General features: G+C 50.2%; 1 protein-coding gene across 9 annotated transcripts in view; it reads left to right on the top strand.

The window, feature by feature from the left end:
* Positions 1 to 24,000, top strand: part of KCNT1 (potassium sodium-activated channel subfamily T member 1) — a 489,153-nt gene that overhangs the window by 372,019 nt on the left and 93,134 nt on the right. For all 9 annotated transcript variants that reach the window (XM_068249213.1, XM_068249212.1, XM_068249206.1 and 6 more), the window contains 6 exons: positions 10,422 to 10,602; positions 13,895 to 14,059; positions 15,310 to 15,446; positions 17,453 to 17,516; positions 20,031 to 20,139; positions 23,293 to 23,401. In XM_068249213.1, the coding sequence (XP_068105314.1) occupies positions 10,422 to 10,602; positions 13,895 to 14,059; positions 15,310 to 15,446; positions 17,453 to 17,516; positions 20,031 to 20,139; positions 23,293 to 23,401 (765 nt within the window). The remainder of the gene's footprint in view (positions 1 to 10,421; positions 10,603 to 13,894; positions 14,060 to 15,309; positions 15,447 to 17,452; positions 17,517 to 20,030; positions 20,140 to 23,292; positions 23,402 to 24,000) is intronic.

Here is a 24,000-nt window from a genome sequence, read left to right as displayed (position 1 = left end):
ACACTAGGGGGAGCCAGGCAGCAGGCCAGTGAGGGATGAGTATATTAGCAGACACTAGGGGGAGCCAGGCAGCAGGCCAGTGAGGGAGGAGTATATTAGCAGACACTAGGGGGAGCCAGGCAGCAGGCCAGTGAGGGAGGAGTATATTAGCAGACACTAGGGGGAGCCAGGCAGCAGGCCAGTGAGGGAGGAATATATTAGCAGACACTAGGGGGAGCCAGGCAGCAGGCCAGTGAGGGATAAGTATATTAGCAGACACTAGGGGGAGCCAGGCAGCAGGCCAGTAAGGGATAAGTATATTAGCAGACACTAGGGGGAGCCAGGCGGCAGGCCAGTGAGGGATGAGTATATTAGCAGACACTAGAGGGAGCCAGGCAGCAGGCCAGTAAGGGATGAGTATATTAGCAGACACTAGAGGGAGCCAGGCAGCAGGCCAGTAAGGGAAGAGTATATTAGCAGACACTAGGGGGAGCCAGGCAGCAGGCCAGTAAGGGATGAGTATATTAGCAGGCACTAGGGGGAGCCAGGCGGCAGGCCAGTGAGGGATGAGTATATTAGCAGACACTAGGGGGAGCCAGGCAGCAGGCTAGTGAGGGAGGAGTATATTAGCAGACACTAGGGGGAGCCAGGCAGCAGGCCAGTGAGGGAGGAGTATATTAGCAGACACTAGGGGGAGCCAGGCAGCAGGCCAGTGAGGGATGAGTATATTAGCAGACACTAGGGGGAGCCAGGCAGCAGGCCAGTGGGGGATGAGTATATTAGCAGACACTAGAGGGAGCCAGGCAGCAGGCCAGTAAGGGAGGAGTATATTAGCAGACACTAGGGGGAGCCAGGCAGCAGGCCAGTAAGGGATGAATATATTAGCAGACACTAGAGGGAGCCAGGCAGCAGGCCAGTAAGGGATGAGTATATTAGCAGACACTAGAGGGAGCCAGGCAGCAGGCCAGTGAGGGATGAGTATATTAGCAGACACTAGGGGGAGCCAGGCAGCAGGCCAGTGAGGGATGAGTATATTAGCAGACACTAGGGGGAGCCAGGCAGCAGGCCAGTGAGGGATGAGTATATTAGCAGACACTAGGGGGAGCCAGGCAGCAGGCCAGTGAGGGAGGAGTATATTAGCAGACACTAGGGGGAGCCAGGCAGCAGGCCAGTGAGGGAGGAGTATATTAGCAGACACTAGGGGGAGCCAGGCAGCAGGCCAGTGAGGGAGGAATATATTAGCAGACACTAGGGGGAGCCAGGCAGCAGGCCAGTGAGGGATAAGTATATTAGCAGACACTAGGGGGAGCCAGGCAGCAGGCCAGTAAGGGATAAGTATATTAGCAGACACTAGGGGGAGCCAGGCGGCAGGCCAGTGAGGGATGAGTATATTAGCAGACACTAGAGGGAGCCAGGCAGCAGGCCAGTAAGGGATGAGTATATTAGCAGACACTAGAGGGAGCCAGGCAGCAGGCCAGTAAGGGAGGAGTATATTAGAAGACACTAGGGGGAGCCAGGCAGCAGGCCAGTAAGGGATGAGTATATTAGCAGGCACTAGGGGGAGCCAGGCGGCAGGCCAGTAAGGGATGAGTATATTAGCAGACACTAGGGGGAGCCAGGCAGCAGGCCAGTAAGGGAGGAGTATATTAGCAGACACTAGAGGGAGCCAGGCAGCAGGCCAGTAAGGGATGAGTATATTAGCAGACACTAGAGGGAGCCAGGCAGCAGGCCAGTAAGGGATGAGTATATTAGCAGACACTAGGGGGAGCCAGGCAGCAGGCCAGTGAGGGATGAGTATATTAGCAGACACTAGGGGGAGCCAGGCAGCAGGCCAGTAAGGGAGGAGTATATTAGCAGACACTAGGGGGAGCCAGGCAGCAGGCCAGTGAGGGATGAGTATATTAGCAGACACTAGGGGGAGCCAGGCAGCAGGCCAGTGAGGGATGAGTATATTAGCAGACACTAGGGGGAGTCAGGCAGCAGGCCAGTGAGGGAGGAGTATATTAGCAGACACTAGAGGGAGCCAGGCAGCAGGCCAGTAAGGGATGAGTATATTAGCAGACACTAGGGGGAGTCAGGCAGCAGGCCAGTGAGGGAGGAGTATATTAGCAGACACTAGAGGGAGCCAGGCAGCAGGCCAGTGAGGGATGAGTATATTAGCAGACACTAGGGGGAGCCAGGCAGCAGGCCAGTAAGGGATAAGTATATTAGCAGACACTAGGGGGAGCCAGGCAGCAGGCCAGTAAGGGATGAGTATATTAGCAGACACTAGAGGGAGCCAGGCAGCAGGCCAGTAAGGGATGAGTATATTAGCAGACACTAGAGGGAGCCAGGCAGCAGGCCAGTAAGGGATGAGTATATTAGCAGACACTAGAGGGAGCCAGGCAGCAGGCCAGTGAGGGATGAGTATATTAGCAGACACTAGGGGGAGCCAGGCAGCAGGCCAGTGAGGGATGAGTATATTAGCAGACACTAGAGGGAGCCAGGCAGCAGGCCAGTGAGGGAGGAGTATATTAGCAGAAACTAGGGGAAGCCAGGCAGCAGGCCAGTAAGGGATGAGTATATTAGCAGACACTAGAGGGAGCCAGGCAGCAGGCCAGTAAGGGATGAGTATATTAGCAGACACTAGAGGGAGCCAGGCAGCAGGCCAGTGAGGGATGAGTATATTAGCAGACACTAGGGGGAGCCAGGCAGCAGGCCAGTGAGGGATGAGTATATTAGCAGACACTAGGGGGAGCCAGGCAGCAGGCCAGTGAGGGATGAGTATATTAGCAGACACTAGGGGGAGCCAGGCAGCAGGCCAGTGAGGGAGGAGTATATTAGCAGACACTAGGGGGAGCCAGGCAGCAGGCCAGTGAGGGAGGAGTATATTAGCAGACACTAGGGGGAGCCAGGCAGCAGGCCAGTGAGGGAGGAATATATTAGCAGACACTAGGGGGAGCCAGGCAGCAGGCCAGTGAGGGATAAGTATATTAGCAGACACTAGGGGGAGCCAGGCAGCAGGCCAGTAAGGGATAAGTATATTAGCAGACACTAGGGGGAGCCAGGCGGCAGGCCAGTGAGGGATGAGTATATTAGCAGACACTAGAGGGAGCCAGGCAGCAGGCCAGTAAGGGATGAGTATATTAGCAGACACTAGAGGGAGCCAGGCAGCAGGCCAGTAAGGGAAGAGTATATTAGCAGACACTAGGGGGAGCCAGGCAGCAGGCCAGTAAGGGATGAGTATATTAGCAGGCACTAGGGGGAGCCAGGCGGCAGGCCAGTGAGGGATGAGTATATTAGCAGACACTAGGGGGAGCCAGGCAGCAGGCTAGTGAGGGAGGAGTATATTAGCAGACACTAGGGGGAGCCAGGCAGCAGGCCAGTGAGGGAGGAGTATATTAGCAGACACTAGGGGGAGCCAGGCAGCAGGCCAGTGAGGGATGAGTATATTAGCAGACACTAGGGGGAGCCAGGCAGCAGGCCAGTGGGGGGTGAGTATATTAGCAGACACTAGAGGGAGCCAGGCAGCAGGCCAGTGAGGGAGGAGTATATTAGCAGACACTAGGGGGAGCCAGGCAGCAGGCCAGTAAGGGATGAATATATTAGCAGACACTAGAGGGAGCCAGGCAGCAGGCCAGTAAGGGATGAGTATATTAGCAGACACTAGAGGGAGCCAGGCAGCTGGCCAGTGAGGGATGAGTATATTAGCAGACACTAGGGGGAGCCAGGCAGCAGGCCAGTGAGGGATGAGTATATTAGCAGACACTAGGGGGAGCCAGGCAGCAGGCCAGTGAGGGATGAGTATATTAGCAGACACTAGGGGGAGCCAGGCAGCAGGCCAGTGAGGGAGGAGTATATTTGCAGACACTAGGGGGAGCCAGGCAGCAGGCCAGTGAGGGAGGAGTATATTAGCAGACACTAGGGGGAGCCAGGCAGCAGGCCAGTGAGGGAGGAATATATTAGCAGACACTAGGGGGAGCCAGGCAGCAGGCCAGTGAGGGATAAGTATATTAGCAGACACTAGGGGGAGCCAGGCAGCAGGCCAGTAAGGGATAAGTATATTAGCAGACACTAGGGGGAGCCAGGCGGCAGGCCAGTGAGGGATGAGTATATTAGCAGACACTAGAGGGAGCCAGGCAGCAGGCCAGTAAGGGATGAGTATATTAGCAGACACTAGAGGGAGCCAGGCAGCAGGCCAGTAAGGGAGGAGTATATTAGAAGACACTAGGGGGAGCCAGGCAGCAGGCCAGTAAGGGATGAGTATATTAGCAGGCACTAGGGGGAGCCAGGCGGCAGGCCAGTGAGGGATGAGTATATTAGCAGACACTAGGGGGAGCCAGGCAGCAGGCTAGTGAGGGAGGAGTATATTAGCAGACACTAGGGGGAGCCAGGCAGCAGGCCAGTGAGGGAGGAGTATATTAGCAGACACTAGGGGGAGCCAGGCAGCAGGCCAGTGAGGGAGGAGTATATTAGCGGACACTAGGGGGAGCCAGGCAGCAGGCCAGTGAGGAAGGAATATATTAGCAGACACTAGGGGGAGCCAGGCAGCAGGCCAGTGAGGGATGAGTATATTAGCAGACACTAGGGGGAGCCAGGCAGCAGGCCAGTGAGGGAGGAGTATATTAGCAGACACTAGGGGGAGCCAGGCAGCAGGCCAGTGAGGGAGGAGTATATTAGCAGACACTAGGGGGAGCCAGGCAGCAGGCTAGTGAGGGAGGAGTATATTAGCAGACACTAGGGGGAGCCAGGCAGCAGGCCAGTGAGGGAGGAATATATTAGCAGACACTAGGGGGAGCCAGGCAGCAGACCAGTAAGGGATAAGTATATTAGCAGACACTAGGGGGAGCCAGGCAGCAGGCCAGTGAGGGAGGAGTATATTAGCAGACACTAGGGGGAGCCAGGCAGCAGGCCAGTGAGGGATGAGTATATTAGCAGACACTAGAGGGAGCCAGGCAGCAGGCCAGTGAGGGATGAGTATATTAGCAGACACTAGGGGGAGCCAGGCAGCAGGCCAGTGAGGGATGAGTATATTAGCAGACACTAGGGGGAGCCAGGCAGCAGGCCAGTGAGGGAGGAGAATATTAGCGGACACTAGGGGGAGCCAGGCAGCAGGCCAGTGAGGGATGAGTATATTAGCAGACACTAGAGGGAGCCAGGCAGCAGGCCAGTAAGGGAGGAGTATATTAGCAGACACTAGGGGGAGCCAGGCAGCAGGCCAGTAAGGGATGAGTATATTAGCAGACACTAGGGGGAGCCAGGCGGCAGGCCAGTGAGGGATGAGTATATTAGCAGACACTAGGGGGAGCCAGGCAGCAGGCCAGTGAGGGAGGAGTATATTAGCAGACACTAGGGGGAGCCAGGCAGCAGGCCAGTGAGGGAGGAGTATATTAGCAGACACTAGGGGGAGCCAGGCAGCAGGCCAGTGAGGGAGGAGTATATTAGCGGACACTAGGGGGAGCCAGGCAGCAGGCCAGTGAGGGAGGAATATATTAGCAGACACTAGGGGGAGCCAGGCAGCAGGCCAGTGAGGGATGAGTATATTAGCAGACACTAGGGGGAGCCAGGCAGCAGGCCAGTGAGGGAGGAGTATATTAGCAGACACTAGGGGGAGCCAGGCAGCAGGCCAGTGAGGGAGGAGTATATTAGCAGACACTAGGGGGAGCCAGGCAGCAGGCCAGTGAGGGAGGAGTATATTAGCAGACACTAGGGGGAGCCAGGCAGCAGGCCAGTGAGGGAGGAGTATATTAGCAGACACTAGGGGGAGCCAGGCAGCAGGCCAGTGAGGGAGGAATATATTAGCAGACACTAGAGGTAGCCAGGCAGCAGGCCAGTAAGGAATGAGTATATTAGCAGACACTAGAGGGAGCCAGGCAGCAGGCCAGTGAGGGATGAGTATATTAGCAGACACTAGAGGGAGCCAGGCAGCAGGCCAGTGAGGGATGAGTATATTAGCAGACACTAGGGGGAGCCAGGCAGCAGGCCAGTGAGGGATGAGTATATTAGCAGACACTAGGGGGAGCCAGGCAGCAGGCCAGTGAGGGAGGAGAATATTAGCGGACACTAGGGGGAGCCAGGCAGCAGGCCAGTGAGGGAGGAGTATATTAGCGGACACTAGGGGGAGCCAGGCAGCAGGCCAGTGAGGGAGGAATATATTAGCAGACACTAGGGGGAGCCAGGCAGCAGGCCAGTGAGGGATGAGTATATTAGCAGACACTAGGGGGAGCCAGGCAGCAGGCCAGTAAGGGAGGAGTATATTAGCAGACACTAGAGGGAGCCAGGCAGCAGGCCTGTAAGGGATGAGTATATTAGCAGGCACTAGGGGGAGCCAGGCGGCAGGCCAGTGAGGGAGGAGTATATTAGCAGACACTAGGGGGAGCCAGGCAGCAGGCCAGTGAGGGAGGAGTATATTAGCAGACACTAGGGGAGCCAGGCAGCAGGCCAGTGAGGGAGGAGTATATTAGTATATTGCTTTTAGAAAAGGACTCATATAGAAATGCAATCTCAAAATTACAAAAATTTCCTTATAAAAAAACTTTATTGACACATATACAAAAAAGTGTATCCAAAAATAGAAAATATATAAGAGCACAGTTCTTAAATATCAGATAGTGGGTCCTCTTAGAGCCAAAGACAAAAAAGCGATATCTGGTTTAGCTTAGTAAACAGTTGCAGTTATAACGGGTATTAGTTTTCAAGGCAACGACACATGTTCGTTTCGGGCTGTGTAAATATGTATATGCCCTTCATCAGGCCAAGATACCCAATTCTGCGTGGCTCAATCAGGCGAGGAAAACCAGATAAGAATCAGAAAGAGGAGAGGAGTATATTAGCAGACACTAGGAGGAGCCAGGCAGCAGGCCAGTGAGGGGTGAGTATATTAGCAGACACTAGAGGGAGCCAGGCAGCAGGCCAGTGAGGGAGGAGTTTATTAGCAGACACTAGGGGGAGCCAGGCAGCAGGCCAGTGAGGGGTGAGTATATTAGCGGACACTAGGGGGAGCCAGGCAGCAGGCCAGTGAGGGATGAGTATATTAGCAGACACTAGAGGGAGCCAGGCAGCAGGCCAGTAAGGGATGAGTATATTAGCAGACACTAGGGGGAGCCAGGCAGCAGGCCAGTGAGGGATGAGTATATTAGCAGACACTAGAGGGAGCCAGGCAGCAGGCCAGTAAGGGATGAGTATATTAGCAGACACTAGGGGGAGCCAGGCAGCAGGCCAGTAAGGGATAAGTATATTAGCAGACACTAGGGGGAGCCAGGCAGCAGGCCAGTAAGGGATAAGTATATTAGCAGACACTAGGGGGAGCCAGGCAGCAGGCCAGAGAGGGAGGAGTATATTAGCAGACACTAGGGGGAGCCAGGCAGCAGGCCAGAGAGGGATGAGTATATTAGCAGACACTTGGGGGAGCCAGGCAGCAGGCCAGTAAGGGATGAGTATATCAGTGGACACTAGGGGGAGCCAGGCAGCAGGCCAGTGAGGGAGGAGTATATTAGCAGACACTAGGTGGAGCCAGGCAGCAGGCCAGTGAGGGAGGAGTATATTAGCAGACACTAGAGGGAGCCAGGCAGCAGGCCAGTAAGGGAGGAGTATATTAGCAGACACTAGGGGGAGCCAGGCAGCAGGCCAGTGAGGGAGGAGTATATTAGCAGACACTAGGGGGAGCCAGGCAGCAGGCCAGTAAGGGAGTATATTAGCAGACACTAGGGGGAGCCAGGCAGCAGGCCAGTGAGGGATGAGTATATTAGCAGACACTAGGGGGAGCCAGGCAGCAGGCCAGTGAGGGATAAGTATATTAGCAGACACTAGGGGGAGCCAGGCAGCAGGCCAGTGAGGGAGGAGTATATTAGCAGACACTAGGGGAGCCAGGCAGCAGGCCAGTGAGGGATGAGTATATTAGCAGACACTAGGGGGAGCCAGGCAGCAGGCCAGTAAGGGATAAGTATATTAGCAGACACTAGGGGGAGCCAGGCAGCAGGCCAGTGAGGGATAAGTATATTAGCAGACACTAGGGGGAGCCAGGCAGCAAGCCAGTGAGGGATGAGTTTATTAGCAGACACTAGGGGGAGCCAGGCAGCAGGCCAGTGAGGGATGAGAATATTAGCGGACACTAGGGGGAGCCAGGCAGCAGGCCAGTGAGGGAGGAGTATATTAGCAGACACTAGGGGGAGCCAGGCGGCAGGCCAGTGAGGGATGAGTATATTAGCAGACACTAGGGGGAGCCAGGCAGCAGGCCAGTGAGGGATGAGTATATTAGTGGACTCTAGAGGGAGCCAGGCAGCAGGACAGTGAGGGAGGAGTATATTAGCAGACACTAGGGGGAGCCAGGCGGCAGGCCAGTGAGGGATGAGTATATTAGCAGACACTAGGGGGAGCCAGGCAGCAGGCCAGTGAGGGAGGAGTATATTAGCAGACACTAGAGGGAGCCAGGCAGCAGGCCAGTGAGGGATGAGTATATTAGTGGACTCTAGAGGGAGCCAGGCAGCAGGCCAGTGAGGGAGGAGTATATTAGCAGACACTAGGGGGAGCCAGGCAGCAGGCCAGTGAGGGAGGAGTATATTAGCGGACACTAGGGGGAGCCAGGCAGCAGGCCAGTGAGGGAGGAGTATATTAGCAGACACTAGAGGGAGCCAGGCAGCAGGCCAGTAAGGGAGGAGTATATTAGCAGACACTAGGGGGAGCCAGGCAGCAGGCCAGTGAGGGAGGAGTATATTAGCAGACACTAGGGGGAGCCAGGCAGCAGGCCAGTAAGGGATGAGTATATTAGCGGACACTAGGGGGAGCCAGGCAGCAGGCCAGCGAGGGAGGAGTATATTAGCAGACACTAGGGGGAGCCAGGCAGCAGGCCAGTGAGGGAGGAGTATATTAGCGGACACTAGGGGGAGCCAGGCAGCAGGCCAGTAAGGGAGGAGTATATTAGCGGACACTAGGGGGAGCCAGGCAGCAGGCCAGTAAGGGAGGAGTATATTAGCAGACACTAGGGGGAGCCAGGCAGCAGGCCAGTAAGGGAGGAGTATATTAGCAGACACTAGAGGGAGCCAGGCAGCAGGCCAGTGAGGGAGGAGTATATTAGCAGACACTAGAGGTAGCCAGGCAGCAGGCCAGTAAGGAATGAGTATATTAGCAGACACTAGAGGGAGCCAGGCAGCAGGCCAGTGAGGGAGGAGTATATTAGCAGACACTAGGGGGAGCCAGGCAGCAGGCCAGTAAGGGAGGAGTATATTAGCAGACACTAGAGGGAGCCAGGCAGCAGGCCAGTGAGGGAGGAGTATATTAGCAGACACTAGAGGTAGTCAGGCAGCAGGCCAGTAAGGAATGAGTATATTAGCAGACACTAGAGGTAGCCAGGCAGCAGGCCAGTAAGGAATGAGTATATTAGCAGACACTAGGGGGAGCCAGGCAGCAGGCCAGTAAGGGAGGAGTATATTAGCAGACACTAGGGTGAGCCAGGCGGCAGGCCAGTAAGGGATGAGTATATTAGCAGACACTAGGGGGAGCCAGGCAGCAGTAAGAGAGGAGTATATTAGCAGACACTAGGGGGAGCCAGGCAGCAGGCCAGCAAGGAATGAGTATATTAGCAGACACTAGGGGGAGCCAGGCAGCAGTAAGGGAGGAGTATATTAGCAGACACTAGGGGGAGCCAGGCAGCAGTAAGGGAGGAGTATATTAGCAGACACTAGGGGGAGCCAGGCAGCAGGCCAGTAAGGTATGAGTATATTAGCAGACACTAGGGGGAGCCAGGCAGCAGTGAGGGAGGAGTATATTAGCAGACACTAGGGGGAGCCAGGCAGCAGTAAAGGAGGAGTATATTAGCAGACACTAGGGGGAGCCAGGCTGCAGGCCAGTGAGGGATGAGTATATTAGCAGACACTAGGGGGAGCCAGGCAGCAGGCCAGTAAGGGATGAGTTTATTAGCAGACACTAGGGGGAGCCAGGCAGCAGGCCAGTGAGGGAGGAGTATATTAGCAGACACTAGGGGGAGCCAGGCAGCAGGCCAGTAAGGGATGGGTATGTTAGCAGACACTAGGGGGAGCCAGGCAGCAGGCCAGTGAGGGATGAGTATATTAGCAGACACTAGGGGGAGCCAGGCAGCAGGCCAGTAAGGGATGAGTATATTAGCAGACACTAGGGGGAGCCAGGCAGCAGGCCAGTAAGGAATGAGTATATTAGCAGACACTAGGGGGAGCCAGGCAGCAGGCCAGTGAGGGAGGAGTATATTAGCGGAGTCTAGAGGGAGCCAGGCAGCAGGCCAGTGAGGGAGGAGTATATTAGCAGACACTAGGGGGAGCCAGGCAGCAGTAAGGGAGGAGTATATTAGCAGCCACTAGGGGGAGCCAGGCAGCAGTAAGGGAGGAGTATATTAGTGGACTCTAGAGGGAGCCAGGCGGCAGGCTAGTAATCGGCTCACAGGTAGTTGCAGTAGATTAGCGGACACCATATACTGATCTGCGGTTCTTTTTCAGGATGTGCGGCATTCAGCATTTGGAAAGAGCCGGCGAGAATCTGTCACTCTTCAAATCCTTCTACTTCTGCATCGTCACCTTCTCCACGGTGGGCTACGGAGACGTGACGCCGAAAATCTGGCCGTCGCAGCTGCTGGTGGTGATCATGATCTGTGTGGCGCTGGTGGTGTTACCGCTACAGGTGAGTCATGTGACCTCTCCGTGCCGGGATTGGTGGAAGGAAAAGAGTGGATCTGGTAGCCGAACCTAGAGACTGTCAATGAGATGCTAATTATTGCCGGTTTATGCAAATGCTATGCAGCTTACATTTGCACAAAATGTATGCTTTCTAAAAATCATTATTTATTGACTGTCCTTAGAACTGTGTTTGCGGCTAGTGAGATGGAAAGCTCTTTTGTTGAAACTTTTAGATTGTTGGTCAATCTCATGTGAGTGCCGTGGTCCCCCGATCAGAGGCGGGACAAGGTCCTCCAGCACCCAAGGCTGAGACACCAAAGTGCGCCCCTTCATCCCTCCCACCCCAGCCGTCACACACTGATTGCTATTACACTAAGAGGCCCCTCCTCCATCCCTCCCACCCCAGCCGTCACACACTGATTGCTATTACACTAAGAGGCCCCTCCTCCATCCCTCCCACCCCAGCCGTCACACACTGATTACTATTACACAAAGAGGCCCCTCCCTCCCACCCCAGCCGTCACACACTGATTGCTATTAGACTAAGAGGCCCCTCCCCCATCCCTCCCACCCCAGCCTTCACACACTGATTGCTATTACACTAAGAGGCCCCTCCCACCCCAGCCGTCACACACTGATTGCTATTACACTAAGAGGCCCCTCCCTCATCCCTCCCACCCCAGGCGTCACACACTGATTGCTATTATACTAAGAGGCCCCTCCTCCATCCCTCCCACCCCAGCCGTCACACACTGATTGCTATTAGACTAAGAGGCCCCTCCTCCATCCCTCCCACCCCAGCGTCACACACTGATTGCTATTACACTAAGAGGCCCCTCCTTCATCCCTCCCACTCCAGCCGTCACACACTGATTGCTATTACACTAAGAGGCCCCTCCCCATCCCTTACACCCCAGCCGTCACACACTGATTGCTATTACACTAAGAGGCCCCTCCCCATCCCTCCTACCACAGCCGTCACACACTGATTGCTATTACACTAAGAGGCCCCTCCTTCATCCCTCCCACCCCAGCCATCACACACTGATTGCTATTACACTAAGAGGCCCCTCCATCCCTCCCACTCCAGCCGTCACACACTGATTGCTATTACACTAAGAGGCCCCTCCCCCATCCCTCCCACCCCAGCTGTCACACACTGATTTCTATTAGACTAAGAGGTCCCCCCATCCCTCCCACCCCAGCCGTCACACACTGATTGCTATTACACTAAGAGGCCCCTCCATCCCTCCCACTCCAGCCGTCACACACTGATTGCTATTACACTGAGGCCCCTCCCCCATCCCTCCCACCCCAGCTGTCACACACTGATTGCTATTAGACTAAGAAGTGCCCCAGGGCCCCCAACACCTTAATCTCTAGTTATCTGGGTTGCAGGTAAGGCCATGTATCCCCTTTTCTTACTTCTGTCTGCTTCAAACACAATAGGGGAATGATAGCTGAGTGAGTTGTGCGCCCCTCCAACACTGCGCTCTGAGGCTGGAGCCTCTCTCGCCTCTGCCTTAGCCCAGCCCTGCCCCCGATATCCCTCTCCAGGCCAAGTTCCTATTACAGGCAGTCCCCAGTTAATAAAAGAGATAGGGACTGTGTGTTCATTCTTAACCGGAATTTGTACTCAAGTAGAAACACTGCTACCTCTGCCCCCTGTACCTCTAGTGCACCCCCCCCCCCATACTTCCTCTGTCCCCTGTGCCTCTTGTGTCTACCCCCTCATTACCTCCTCTGTGTCTCCTACGCCTCTAGTGTCCTCCTCCATACCTCCTCTGAGTCCCCTGTGCCTCTAGTGCCCCCCTGTGCCTCTTGTCTCCTCCCCCAATTAATTCCTCTGTATCTCCTGTGCCTCTAGTGCCCCCTTCCATACCTCCTCTGCGTCCCCTGTGTCTCTAGCATCTCCCCACCCATACCACCTCTGTGTCCCTCAGTGCCTCCACTGTCTTCCTCAGTGTCGTCTCTGTCCTGTGCCTTCAGTGTCCTCTTTTCCCCTTAGTGTCCCTACTCTCCCCAATTTGTCATGGAAGTTGCATCTCACCAGCAAAGTCTGAGTCTGACGATAAACATCAGGAAACGTCAAAAAAACCTAGCACTTCTGTGTCACATCAGATTATTTGGAAGTAGTTATAACTTGTAATGTAATAGCTATAGGTATAGCAGGTGCATGTAAAAGTGTCTTCTGGAAAAATACACAGGAGATACCAGAACTGGGGAAGGTTCCTTGGTGGAGAAAATTAGCTAGAAGTGTTGAGTTTCACAGAGAGGTCTGCATCAGTCGTTATGTCACCACTTCCTCCAATGCGCCATTTGACGAATGTTAAACAAGTCTGAATTCTCCTGGTATCTCCTCTTCTCTGTATGGACAGCCTGACCTCCGAGGCTGAGGAGTCTGAAGAGCAGAGTATGTCCTCTGAGATAAAGGTCACGTATAGCACCTGTCACCGCGGTGACTGTGCGTACGTCAGAAGGACCTTCAAGTGTGACTTTAGCTCTCTGAAGATCCTCTGACTCTCCGTCCCAAGCGACGCAGTTAAACCCGCTCTGAAATCCAGACTGTATTTTTGTTTTGATTAAATCTGTTCTTGTCTAAACCAAACGGTAAAATTTTGGATTTTAATCTCCTCTGAGATGAAACCTGCCTCCCTCACTACCGAGTTTGGTAACGAGGGAGACCGCGCCACTTTCAGTCCTTGTATTTTTTCAGGCAGGGCTCCAGGAAATTCAGCCAAAACACTAATTTACTGCTCTGCATAATTGGCAGACAGACTCAAAACACAGATCTCATTAAACTAACAGCTCGGTAGGTAGAGACCCTACAGATATCTGACACATGTTAAAGGAGGCTTCTGCAGCCATCCTAGAACTGTGGCCATGTATGTTAGAGTGATCAGCAGGATAACTAGACTCGGGGGTCACCTGTAGGGATTGCAGGAAGAGGAAAGACAGGGCGCCCGCTAGTGGTGGAAGTCTGGGTGTTGCCATAGGCACCTATTGAAATAGCGGTAATGAGGGGAAATACAATTACTGTGAGCCAGCTTCCCCCCCAGCCTATCAGAGGAGCGTCTGTGTCGGGGATGGGGGTCCCCTTGTGGCAAAATTCCCAACAGGACTTCCATCCAACCCTTACACATTCTCTATTGTTGGATCGGAGGATCAGATTTGGTCAGGAAGGCCTCAATAATCCTATTTGTTTGTAATTTCTTGTAGGAGTTCTCCTTTAATGCCGTTGGTTTTATTTATACTATTTGCTGACTTCTCATTTAGATGTTTTTGTTGTATGTCAGTTTGAAGAGTTGGTCTTCCTGTGGATGGAGCGGCAGAAGTCGGGCGGTAACTACAGTCGTCACCGAGCACAAACGGAGAAACACGTTGTCCTCTGCGTCAGTTCCCTTAAGATCGACCTCCTCATGGACTTCCTGAATGAATTCTACGCACATCCACGGCTTCAGGTGCCTCGTCCAGCCACCAGAGGGAGACCGTGAGGGACAGTGACACAATCTCACCATTGTGGGAGAGGAGGAGACAAACTACTGCAGGGAGATCTCACCATTGTGGGAGGGGAGGAGACACAAACTACTGCAGGGAGATCTCACCATTGTGGGAGGGGAGGAGACACAAACTACTGCAGGGAGATCTCACCATTGTGGGAGGGGAGGAGACACAAACTACTGCAGGGAGATCTCACCATTGTGGGAGGGGAGGAGACACAAATTACTGCAGGGAGATATCACCATTGTGGGAGAGGAGGAGACACAAACTACTGCAGGGAGATCTCACCATTGTGGGAGGGGAGGAGACACAAATTACTGCAGGGAGATCTCACCATTGTGGGAGGGGAGGAGACACAAACCACTGCAGGGAGATCTCACCATTGTGGGAGGGGAGGAGACATAAACCACTGCAGGGAGATCTCACCATTGTGGGAGGGGAGGAGATGCAAACCACTGCAGGGAGATCTCACCATTGTGGGAGGGGAGGAGACACAAACTACTGCAGGGATATCTCACCATTGTGGGAGGGGAGAAGACAAACTACTGCAGGGAGATCCCACCATTGTGGGAGGGGAGGAGACATAAACCACTGCAGGGAGATCTCACCATTGTGGGAGGGGAGGAGAGACAAACTACTGCAGGGATATCTCACCACTGTGGGAGGGGAGGAGACAAACTACTGCAGGGAGATCTCACCATTCTGGGAGGGGAGGAGACACATACTACTGCAGGGGGATCTAACCATTGTGGGAGGGGAGGAGACACACAAACTACTGCAGGGAGATATCAGCATTGTGGGAGGAGGAGACATCAGATACTGCAGGGAGATATCACCATTGTGGGAGGGGAGGAGACACAAATTACTGCAGGGGGATCTCACCATTGTGGGAGGGGAGGAGACACAAATTACTGCAGGGGGATCTCACCATTGTGGGAGGGGAGGAGACACAAACTACTGCAAGGGGATCTCACCATTGTGGGAGGGGAGGAGACACTAACTACTGCAGGGAGATATCAGCATTGTGGGAGGGGAGGAGACACAAATTACTGCAGGGGGATCTCACCATTGTGGGAGGGGAGGAGACACAAACTATTGCAGGGGGATCTCACCATTGTGGGAGGGGAGGAGACACAAACTACACACTTCTAGTTGTGTTCTGTAAAATTGTACATTTTCAGTGGCATTTTCTTGCTTTCTCTTCCCTTAGGACTATTATGTGGTGATCCTGTGCCCCACAGAAATGGACATCCAGGTTCGGAGGGTGCTGCAGATACCGCTGTGGTCTCAGAGAGTCATCTATCTGCAGGGATCAGCTCTGAAGGATCAGGACCTCATGAGGGCAAAGTGAGTGCCTCCTACAGGTGGGGAGGGAGGGATCAATAACCGAGGGTTTTGCAGCTACCAACTATCAGGTGTCTCCCCAGCAATAGAAATGATTATCCTGGTCCGTATTTAAATGTTTAAAGCCCTTGTTCAGCCTTCAATTATTTTACATTACGTATTTGATATTAAATTTGCATAAACTGGGAAAACCAAGATATGGCCACACAACCAGCTAATGTCCAATAATTCATAGCTTTGTTGACTGATACACAGATGATAGAATCCCTTTATCAAGTGCCTGTGACGACTGGGAGGGTCTGGAGAATCCTCTTGCCCCACCCTGCTTTGACTGGCCACAGCACTGTGTCTGTCCACCCTAAACCCGCTCCCTCTTGCCCCGCCCTGCCGAGCCATGGTGATGTCACTCCACCCCACACACGCCCCATCTTGCCCCGCTCTCCTCTGACTGGCCACGCTGCTGTGTCCGTCCACCCCACACATGCCCCCTCTTTCCCTGCTCTGCTCTGACTAGCCATGACCCTATGTCCGTCCACCCTACACCCGCTCCCTCTTGCTCCGCCCTGCTCTAACTAGCCATGGTGATGTGCCTGTCCTGCCCTGCTCTGCTCTGCTCTCATTGGCCATGGCGCTGTCTGTCCACGCCACACACACCCCCTCTTGCCCTGCCTGGCTGTGATTGGCCAGTCATGATTAGATGGTGCGCATGCACTGGGGGATGGTGAGCACAACATGCAGAGGGATGGTTTGCACTCTCCTGCCCCGTGAGCGCAGTGCGCACCGCCTGCTAGTTGCTATATAATGTGCTTTTTCACACACGTTATCCAGAAACGCACCGTGTGTTTGGCTGATGTGGTCCCTCACAAAACAGAGATGTGACCACACTCGCACAATTGTACAGGCAGTGCAGCCACGTGCGGTAATGCAGCACAATGCACGTAGTGTGATCGCACCTTAACAAAAACATTATAGGGGGCTGAGGGGTGTGTTTTTGGATAAGGACACACCCTCTAAGGCCTTCCCACTGCTCCCAGTGGATTCTGGGATGGAACAGGTGTGGGCTAAGCATGGGGCGTGGCTACCTAATTAAGGTGGGGATATGACCTATATATACCTTGTGCAAGCCAGTATGAGGTTGGCTCTAACTTGGGCGACTCATTCTGCCACTAGCACTATGCACATTTAGCATGGCACCTTCCCTGACAAAGCCTAATTATGTTAATAGGCGAAACATGTTGAAAATCTCTGTACGGGGGTTTTGATTGTTTGGGGGGAGGGCCATTTTTTATGTGTGGTCGGGTGATAGAACTCTGTACCTAACACACACAGACAAATGATACTGGTTGCTAATGTCCATTTTGGGCTGGTCTTTGGTGTTTCTCCTGTGTAGGAGTGCTATGACTTTGCACCTTGACCAGCTGGAGGAATTTTTTGCAGTCTTTTTGCACTTTCTGATTGCAACAAATGACTAGTTAGCTAGACAGCTGTACTGCTACATATGGTGGTGGCTACCCCCAATATTAGTTTGGTGGTGGTTTGTGTTTAGCCCAGTCTTTTTATCATTCATTAAGTTATGTTTTAGGTACTACAAGTACTGTCCAGAAAGGGCAATATCGGGATTGGTTAGCAGTTCTACAGTACAGTACAATACAATAACATTTGTAAAGTGCTTTTCTCCCATAGGATTCAAAGCTACTGTTTAGTTACACATTATAAGCCTGACAGAGCGGGACATGAATGTTTTACAAACCACTTATTATATGATAGATCTGATAGCAGGTAGCAATAACTCCACACACGGTGACGGTTGTTTGGTGAACTATAAGTCCCAGCTATGCCTGTTCCTGGCTGTGCATTGAATCAGGTTTTGCAGATTTTAGCCTCTGACGGAAGCTGAGCTTGTTATACACAGCCGTATAGACTATAGTATGCATTGTATATGGTGAGGATGTATCTCTCATATAGATTCTCTCTCTCTCTCTCTCTCTCTCTCTCTCTCTCTATCACAGGATGGACGATGCGGAAGCCTGCTTTATCCTGAGCAGCCGCAATGAGGTGGACCGCACAGCCGCTGTAAGACCCCTGCCCTCTGCATTTATTAATATCTGTCTATTTATGTCATCATAAACTGTGACACAGAATGACAATGACCTCTCATACCTATCGTCATGCTGCCCCTACACTCCCTGCCACACCCAATCAGGACAGCTCCATCCCTGGAAGCATTTAAGTCCAAACTGAGAAGCCATCTGTTTAGTCTGCCATTTAGAAATACAAGACTATTTAACCTCTCTGGTGGTAAGCCCGACCTACGTTCGGCCTAGCTGCTGGAGAGGATCACATGGCCCCAGGAGTTTTTTTTTGTTTGTTTGTTTTTTTGATTCATCTGCTTAAGCTAGCACTTTGCTAGCTAACTATGCCCCCCAAGTCCCCCCGATCGCCGCCGTTATACGTGCCCCCCAGGGACCAGTGAAGATGCGGCTCTCGCGGGATCGCGTACGGGTAAATATTGCCGGCGACGATCGGGGGGATCAGAGCGGTGCCGGGGGACTTGGGGGCCACAGTTAGCTAGCAAAGTGCTAGCTTAAAGAGACACTGAAGCGAAAAAAAAAAATGATGATATTATGATTTGTATGTGTAGTACAGCTAAGAAATAAAACATTAAGATCAGATACATCAGTCTAATTGTTTCCAGTACAGGAAGAGTTAAGAAACTCCAGTTGTTATCTCCATGCAAAAAAGCCATTAATCTCTACGACTTTCAAAGTCCTGGAGAGGGCTGTTTTCTGACTTTTATTATCTCAACTGTAAGTGAACAGTTTTCTTTTTATCTGCCAGAGGAGAGGTCATTAGTTCACAGACTGCTCTGAAAGAATCATTTTGAATGCTGAGTGTTGTGTAATCTGCACATATTAGAGAATGATGCAATGTTAGAAAACACATTATATACCTGAAAATAAAAATATGGGAATATTTTCTTTTCTGCTAATCTTCTAGTAATTATTCATAGTACACAACCAATTCATTATATCATATTTTTTTTTCGCTTCAGTGTCTCTTTAAAGTGAACCAGAGACGAAGCACCCTTATGTATTTTACCATAGAAATCAGTGGGAACATTAGAGAAAACATTTACCATGCTCTCTGTTCCATCCTCACTGCTAAAAGTGTCTGTTATCTAGCTGAGATAAGAATCCCGGACTGAGCATTGAGTCTGGCTTTGCTATAATGACTCAGCTATAATGATTCCTGAGCAAAGCCAGCAGGGGGCAGGCTTGGACTTGAAGACAGCAAAGAACACAGTCTCAGCTATAATTATTCTGTAGCAAAGCCAGACCGACTGCTTAGTCGGGATTCTTATCTTAGAGGTGATAACAGGCAAATTAAACAGAGAACAATGTAACAAAGAGCAGATTAGGTGTTTACTGTCATGTTCCCACTGATTTATAAGGTAAAATACAAGAGGGTGCTTCATCTCTGGTTCTCTTTAAGCATTTAGATAACATTTAATTAAAAAAAAATCCTCCCGCGTACACAGCACCTGAAACTGCGTACCGCCAGGGAGGTTAAGTGTGAAGTGTGAAGTTTGGTGGTGGTGGGCAGGAGATTAAGATGTGGGGTTATTTTCAGGGTTAGGCTTGGCCTCTCTGTTACTATGAAAGGAACTGAATGGTTCATGATGCCCTGAATTGTTTGGCAATTTCATGCTCCCAACTTTGTGGGAACAGTTAAGGGGTGACCCCATCCTGTCCCAACATGACTGCTCTCCAGCCCAGAAAGCAAGGTCCATGAAGACATGGATGGGGGAGTGTGGTGTGGAAGAACCTTGCTGGTTGCACGGCTGGCTGCGCAGAGCTCTGGTCTTAGCATGCAGGGCTGTGGAGTCGGCACAAAAATCTTCCGACTCCACAGCCCTGTTAGCGTGTTCGGACACCTTTGGGATGGGGATTGGCCATATACATGCTAGACCATGTAGTGCGTGTGCAGGGCTTTTGTAGAACTGCTTTGCTGTAACACTGCTTAAACTGTACCCAAAGCAGGTTACATAAAAAATTAGATACTTGCCTAAGAATCTCTAGAGCAGTGGTCCTCAAACTACGGCCCGCGGAGGGTGCCCAGAGGACGCAGAGGAACCTCACGGGCTACGGGGGACTGGAGGAAGGCCCAGGTAAGTTCAGTATTCCATGTTTTAGGTCTTTCTTTTGCCCTAGGCAAGTTAGCAGTTTTTGCCACCCACTGATGGTCACCTGGCTGGTAAATATGAAGCTGTTTGTGATGTAATAATGGGACATTCTGAGAGAGGAGAATTAGGATGGTTTTACCGACGACGGAGTCCTTCTGGCTGCGGATCTGGAAATCGTTGCTTGGTTTGCTCTCTTACCACCGGCGTTCAGCCAGCTGAGACCGGCGTGATTTCAGCTTGAAATGCTAAGGTATTTCAGCAATTTTTTGTGATTTGTGACGACAATGGGTTTTTGGAGACCTGACTTATTACTGATATTATAGCGGTACCAATACCGGCCTGCGATTCTGTCAGTCGTGTCCATCCGTCTGAGAGGAACATGTCGATTTGTGTCTTCCCTCTAGGACCATCAGACCATCCTGAGAGCCTGGGCCGTCAAAGACTTCGCTCCCAACTGTCCTCTCTACGTCCAAATCCTGAAGCCCGAGAACAAGTTTCACGTCAAGTTTGCAGGTGGGTTCAAATCCATAGATGAGATCAGGTCAGGTGACCACACGCATGAGGTCACATGACTGAGGCGACCATATTGCCTGACTCATTTCTGACTTCCCTCTGAGGAGAACATCACATGGATTTCACAATTTTTCAGGAACTACTGCTCATTAATTATTAGGTTTAAAGCACCTTCGTAAAGTGTTTCTTTAAAGAAAATCTGAAGCGAAAATAAACTTATGATATAATGAATTATATATGTGTAGTACAGCGAAGAAATAGAAATTGTTTTCCAGTACAGAAAGATTTAAAGAGACACTGTAAGGAAAAAAATTATCATATAATGATTTGTATGTGTAGTACAACTAAGAAATAGAACTAAAGTAGCAGAGACATAAGTCTAATATTGTTTACAGTACAGGCTCCAGTTATCTATGCAAAAGAGCCATTGAGCTCCACCACTTTTAAAGTCGCAGAGAGCTCTGTCTTCTGCAGCTTGTTATCTCAACTGTCAGTCACTGTATTTTCTTTTTCTTTTCAGAGGACAGGTCAATAGTTCACTGGCCTGCTCTGTAAAAACATTTCGAATGCTGAGTAGAGAATGATGCAGTGTTCTAATAAAACACTATATAACTGAAAATAAAAAATATGAGAATATTTTCTTTGCTACTAATGTTCTAGTAACTATCCGTACTACACAACCAATTCATTATATCTTCATTTTTTTTTCCGCTTCAGTGTCTCTTTAAGAAACTTCAGTTGTTATCTATGCAAAAAAGAGCTTCTCTGAGCTATTCACCCACTAGGTGGAATGCAGTCTTTTGAGTCACTTAAACAGCCAAGAAACATACAGCTTGAGATAAGGTTTTACTGCAGGAAAGTTCAAAGGTGTTATAAATCACCTTTTTGCTTCGACACCAGCAACTTCTTAGAGTTGCACCTCACAGACTGTGCGATAACTTGACTCTCAACACAGCAAGCATTATTGGAGATAGACCGTTCTCAGGCGTCTTCAAAGTACAAGGAGTTTATTCACTACACAGATATACAGATACAGTTCGTCACATCTTAGCCAAGCAGATTCTCATGTTGCGTTACAGCTTCGTGATTACCTTCCTGCTGAAGGTAATCAGGTCCTCTTAGATCTATACTATGTTACATCCTCTATACTACCTATGTACAGCATACATCATATCAGAACAGAAATGGATTATATAAAGGTTTAAGCCAGCAGGGACAGGTAGCAAGACAGAAAGTGCCACTCCATACTCCGGCTGTGGGTTTTATATGAACCAGAAAGAGTTAAATGTGACATCATCTGAGCCATCTATGATTGGTTCAGATCCCTTGTGATGTCAGGACACACACCTACTCGATTAATATTATATAAGATATTTTGCCCTAGACACAAACAATTTCCATGTTGAATAAACATGGCTTTGTTTAGTGTTCTTGTGGTCTCTATGTTGAGGTTAGTGAGACCTTGTCTATAGAACAGCTTCTTGGTATGTCCTAGTTCTGCTGACAGAACTGCAGATTTTCTCTCTAAGAGAAAATCCCCTTCAGGCAGGGGACACACTTGTCTTTCAGTTTTCTGCACGCATTTTTCTGCGTACGTTTTCTGCACACCAAGTGTGTTTCTATGCAGGAAAACGCGCGCGTTTTTTCACTGCAGCTCATGTAATTGATACAAAAAACTGACAAAATGTGCAGAATCATGATGCAGAATGTCAGTTTTTTTACTGCACATGAAAACCACGCTAAGTGTGCACTAGCCCATTGATTAACATGTGTTCTCAGTTTTTCTGTGCAGAAAACGCGTACAAAAACAGTCAAGTGTGTTCCCTGCCTAAAGGGCAGGTCTGCACCCCAAGCCTTTTTGACTAACTCAGTCCAAATAACTGAGGCCTACTTAAATTATAACAAAAGGGTCATTTATTTCTGCTGTTTTATAGCTGTTTCACATTAGCCAATGCATTCACTAACCCGATTTCATGCATGCGTTGAGTGACATCGGGAAGTTGCTGTGCGGCAGTGCAGCAAAATGCAGCGTTAGATGTGAAAGGTAAAATGAAAGTCTATGGACTTACATTTTACCTTGTAAAACGCAAACTATTGACTTTGTGTCAAAACGCCAGGAATCAGCTCAGGTGTGTGAGAGCCTTAAAGAGAATCCGTATTGTTAAAATCGCTCAAAAGTAAACATACCAGTGTGTTAGGGGACATTTCCTATTACCCTCTGTCACAATTTCGCCGCTCCTCGCCGCATTAAAAGTGGTTAAAAACAGTTTTAAAAAGTTTGTTTATAAACAAACAAAATGGCCACCAAAACAGGAAGTAGGTTGATGTACAGTATGTCCACACATAGAAAATACATCCATACACAAGCAGGCTGTATACAGCCTTCCTTTTTAATCTCAAGAGATCATTTGTGTGTTTTTCTCCCTGCAGTTCTCATGCACTGAAGTTTCAGGCTGCTCTTTTTTCTCCTGCAAACAGCTTTGCCCTTGTATGTAATTCCTCAGTATGTGAAAGCCCAGCCAGCTCAGAGGAGGATTTATCCAGCTTGTAAAAGATAAGAGAAGAGAGAAGCTGCTCTAATCTAAATAATACACAGGCAGTGTGCAGAGAGGGGCTGGAGGAAGGAGATGCATCACAGAACCACAACACTGAAGAACTTGGCAGCCTTCCAGACACAGGCTGACAAGTCTGACAAGGGAAAGATACATTGATTTATTACAGAGACTGTGATAGCAGAAAGTGCTGCAGTAAGCCAGAACACATTAGAATAGCTTTTGGAACTTGTAGGATGATAAAAAACAGGATGCAATTTTTGTTACGGAGTCTCTTTAAGACAGAGTGTGGTTTCTAAACTGCAAATATTACAGAATGATTCAGTGTTATAAAAAAAAACCTGAAAATAAAAATGAGACTCTTTTCTTTGCTACGAATGTTCTGTTAATTATCCTTGCTACACATACAATTCATTATATCACACATTTTGGGGTTTTGTTTGCTTCAGAGTTGCTTCAAACTATTTCATAACCCCATTTCTCTATGCTTGGAAGATCAGACTAGCTCCATACTTTGGTGTATTTGCTTTATAGGCTGATGTCAGATTGTGAAATGAAACCTGGCATGATGGTAAATTGGACTTTTGTTCGTAACTTACAGATCATGTGGTTTGTGAGGAGGAGTTTAAATACGCAATGCTGGCATTGAATTGCGTATGTCCGGCAACCTCCACCCTCATCACACTTCTCGTCCACACCTCCAGGGGGCAGTAAGTTGAATTTTAACTTGTTTAGAACAGTAGCCTATGTTGTCCCATTTTTATAAAGTACTGTACTTGAGACATTTCATAGCTTGCATATTCCGATATATTCCACAGCGCTGTACAGAAACCACTGATCCATTCCCATCAGTCTCTGCACCGGAGGAGCTTACACTCTAATGTCCTCACTACAGTCACACACTATTATTATTATACATTTATATAGCTCTGACATATACCACAGCGCTGTACAGAGATCACTGATCCATTCCCATCAGTCTCTGCACCGGAGGAGCTTACACTCTAATGTCCTCACCACAGTCACACACTATTATTATTATACATTTATATAGCTCTGACATATTCCACAGCGCTGTACAGAGATCACTGATCCATTCCCATCAGTCTCTGCACCAGAGGAGCTTACACTCTGTCCTCACCCCAGTCACACACTATTATACATTTATATAGCTCTGACATATACCGCGGCACTGTTATACAATTCTAATTTTCTTTTCGTAAACTCAGAGTTTAATTGTAAGCTTTAAAGAAGAGAGAACTACAGAGATCGGTTCCTATAGAATTTAATGCAAACATTATAACATTTT

This window comes from Hyperolius riggenbachi, chromosome 8, assembly GCF_040937935.1.
Source record: "Hyperolius riggenbachi isolate aHypRig1 chromosome 8, aHypRig1.pri, whole genome shotgun sequence".
In the NCBI taxonomy this organism is placed as follows: domain Eukaryota; kingdom Metazoa; phylum Chordata; class Amphibia; order Anura; family Hyperoliidae; genus Hyperolius; species Hyperolius riggenbachi.
The sequence above is the reverse complement of the archived record's forward strand: the minus strand, read 5'-3'. Positions and strand labels throughout refer to the sequence as shown.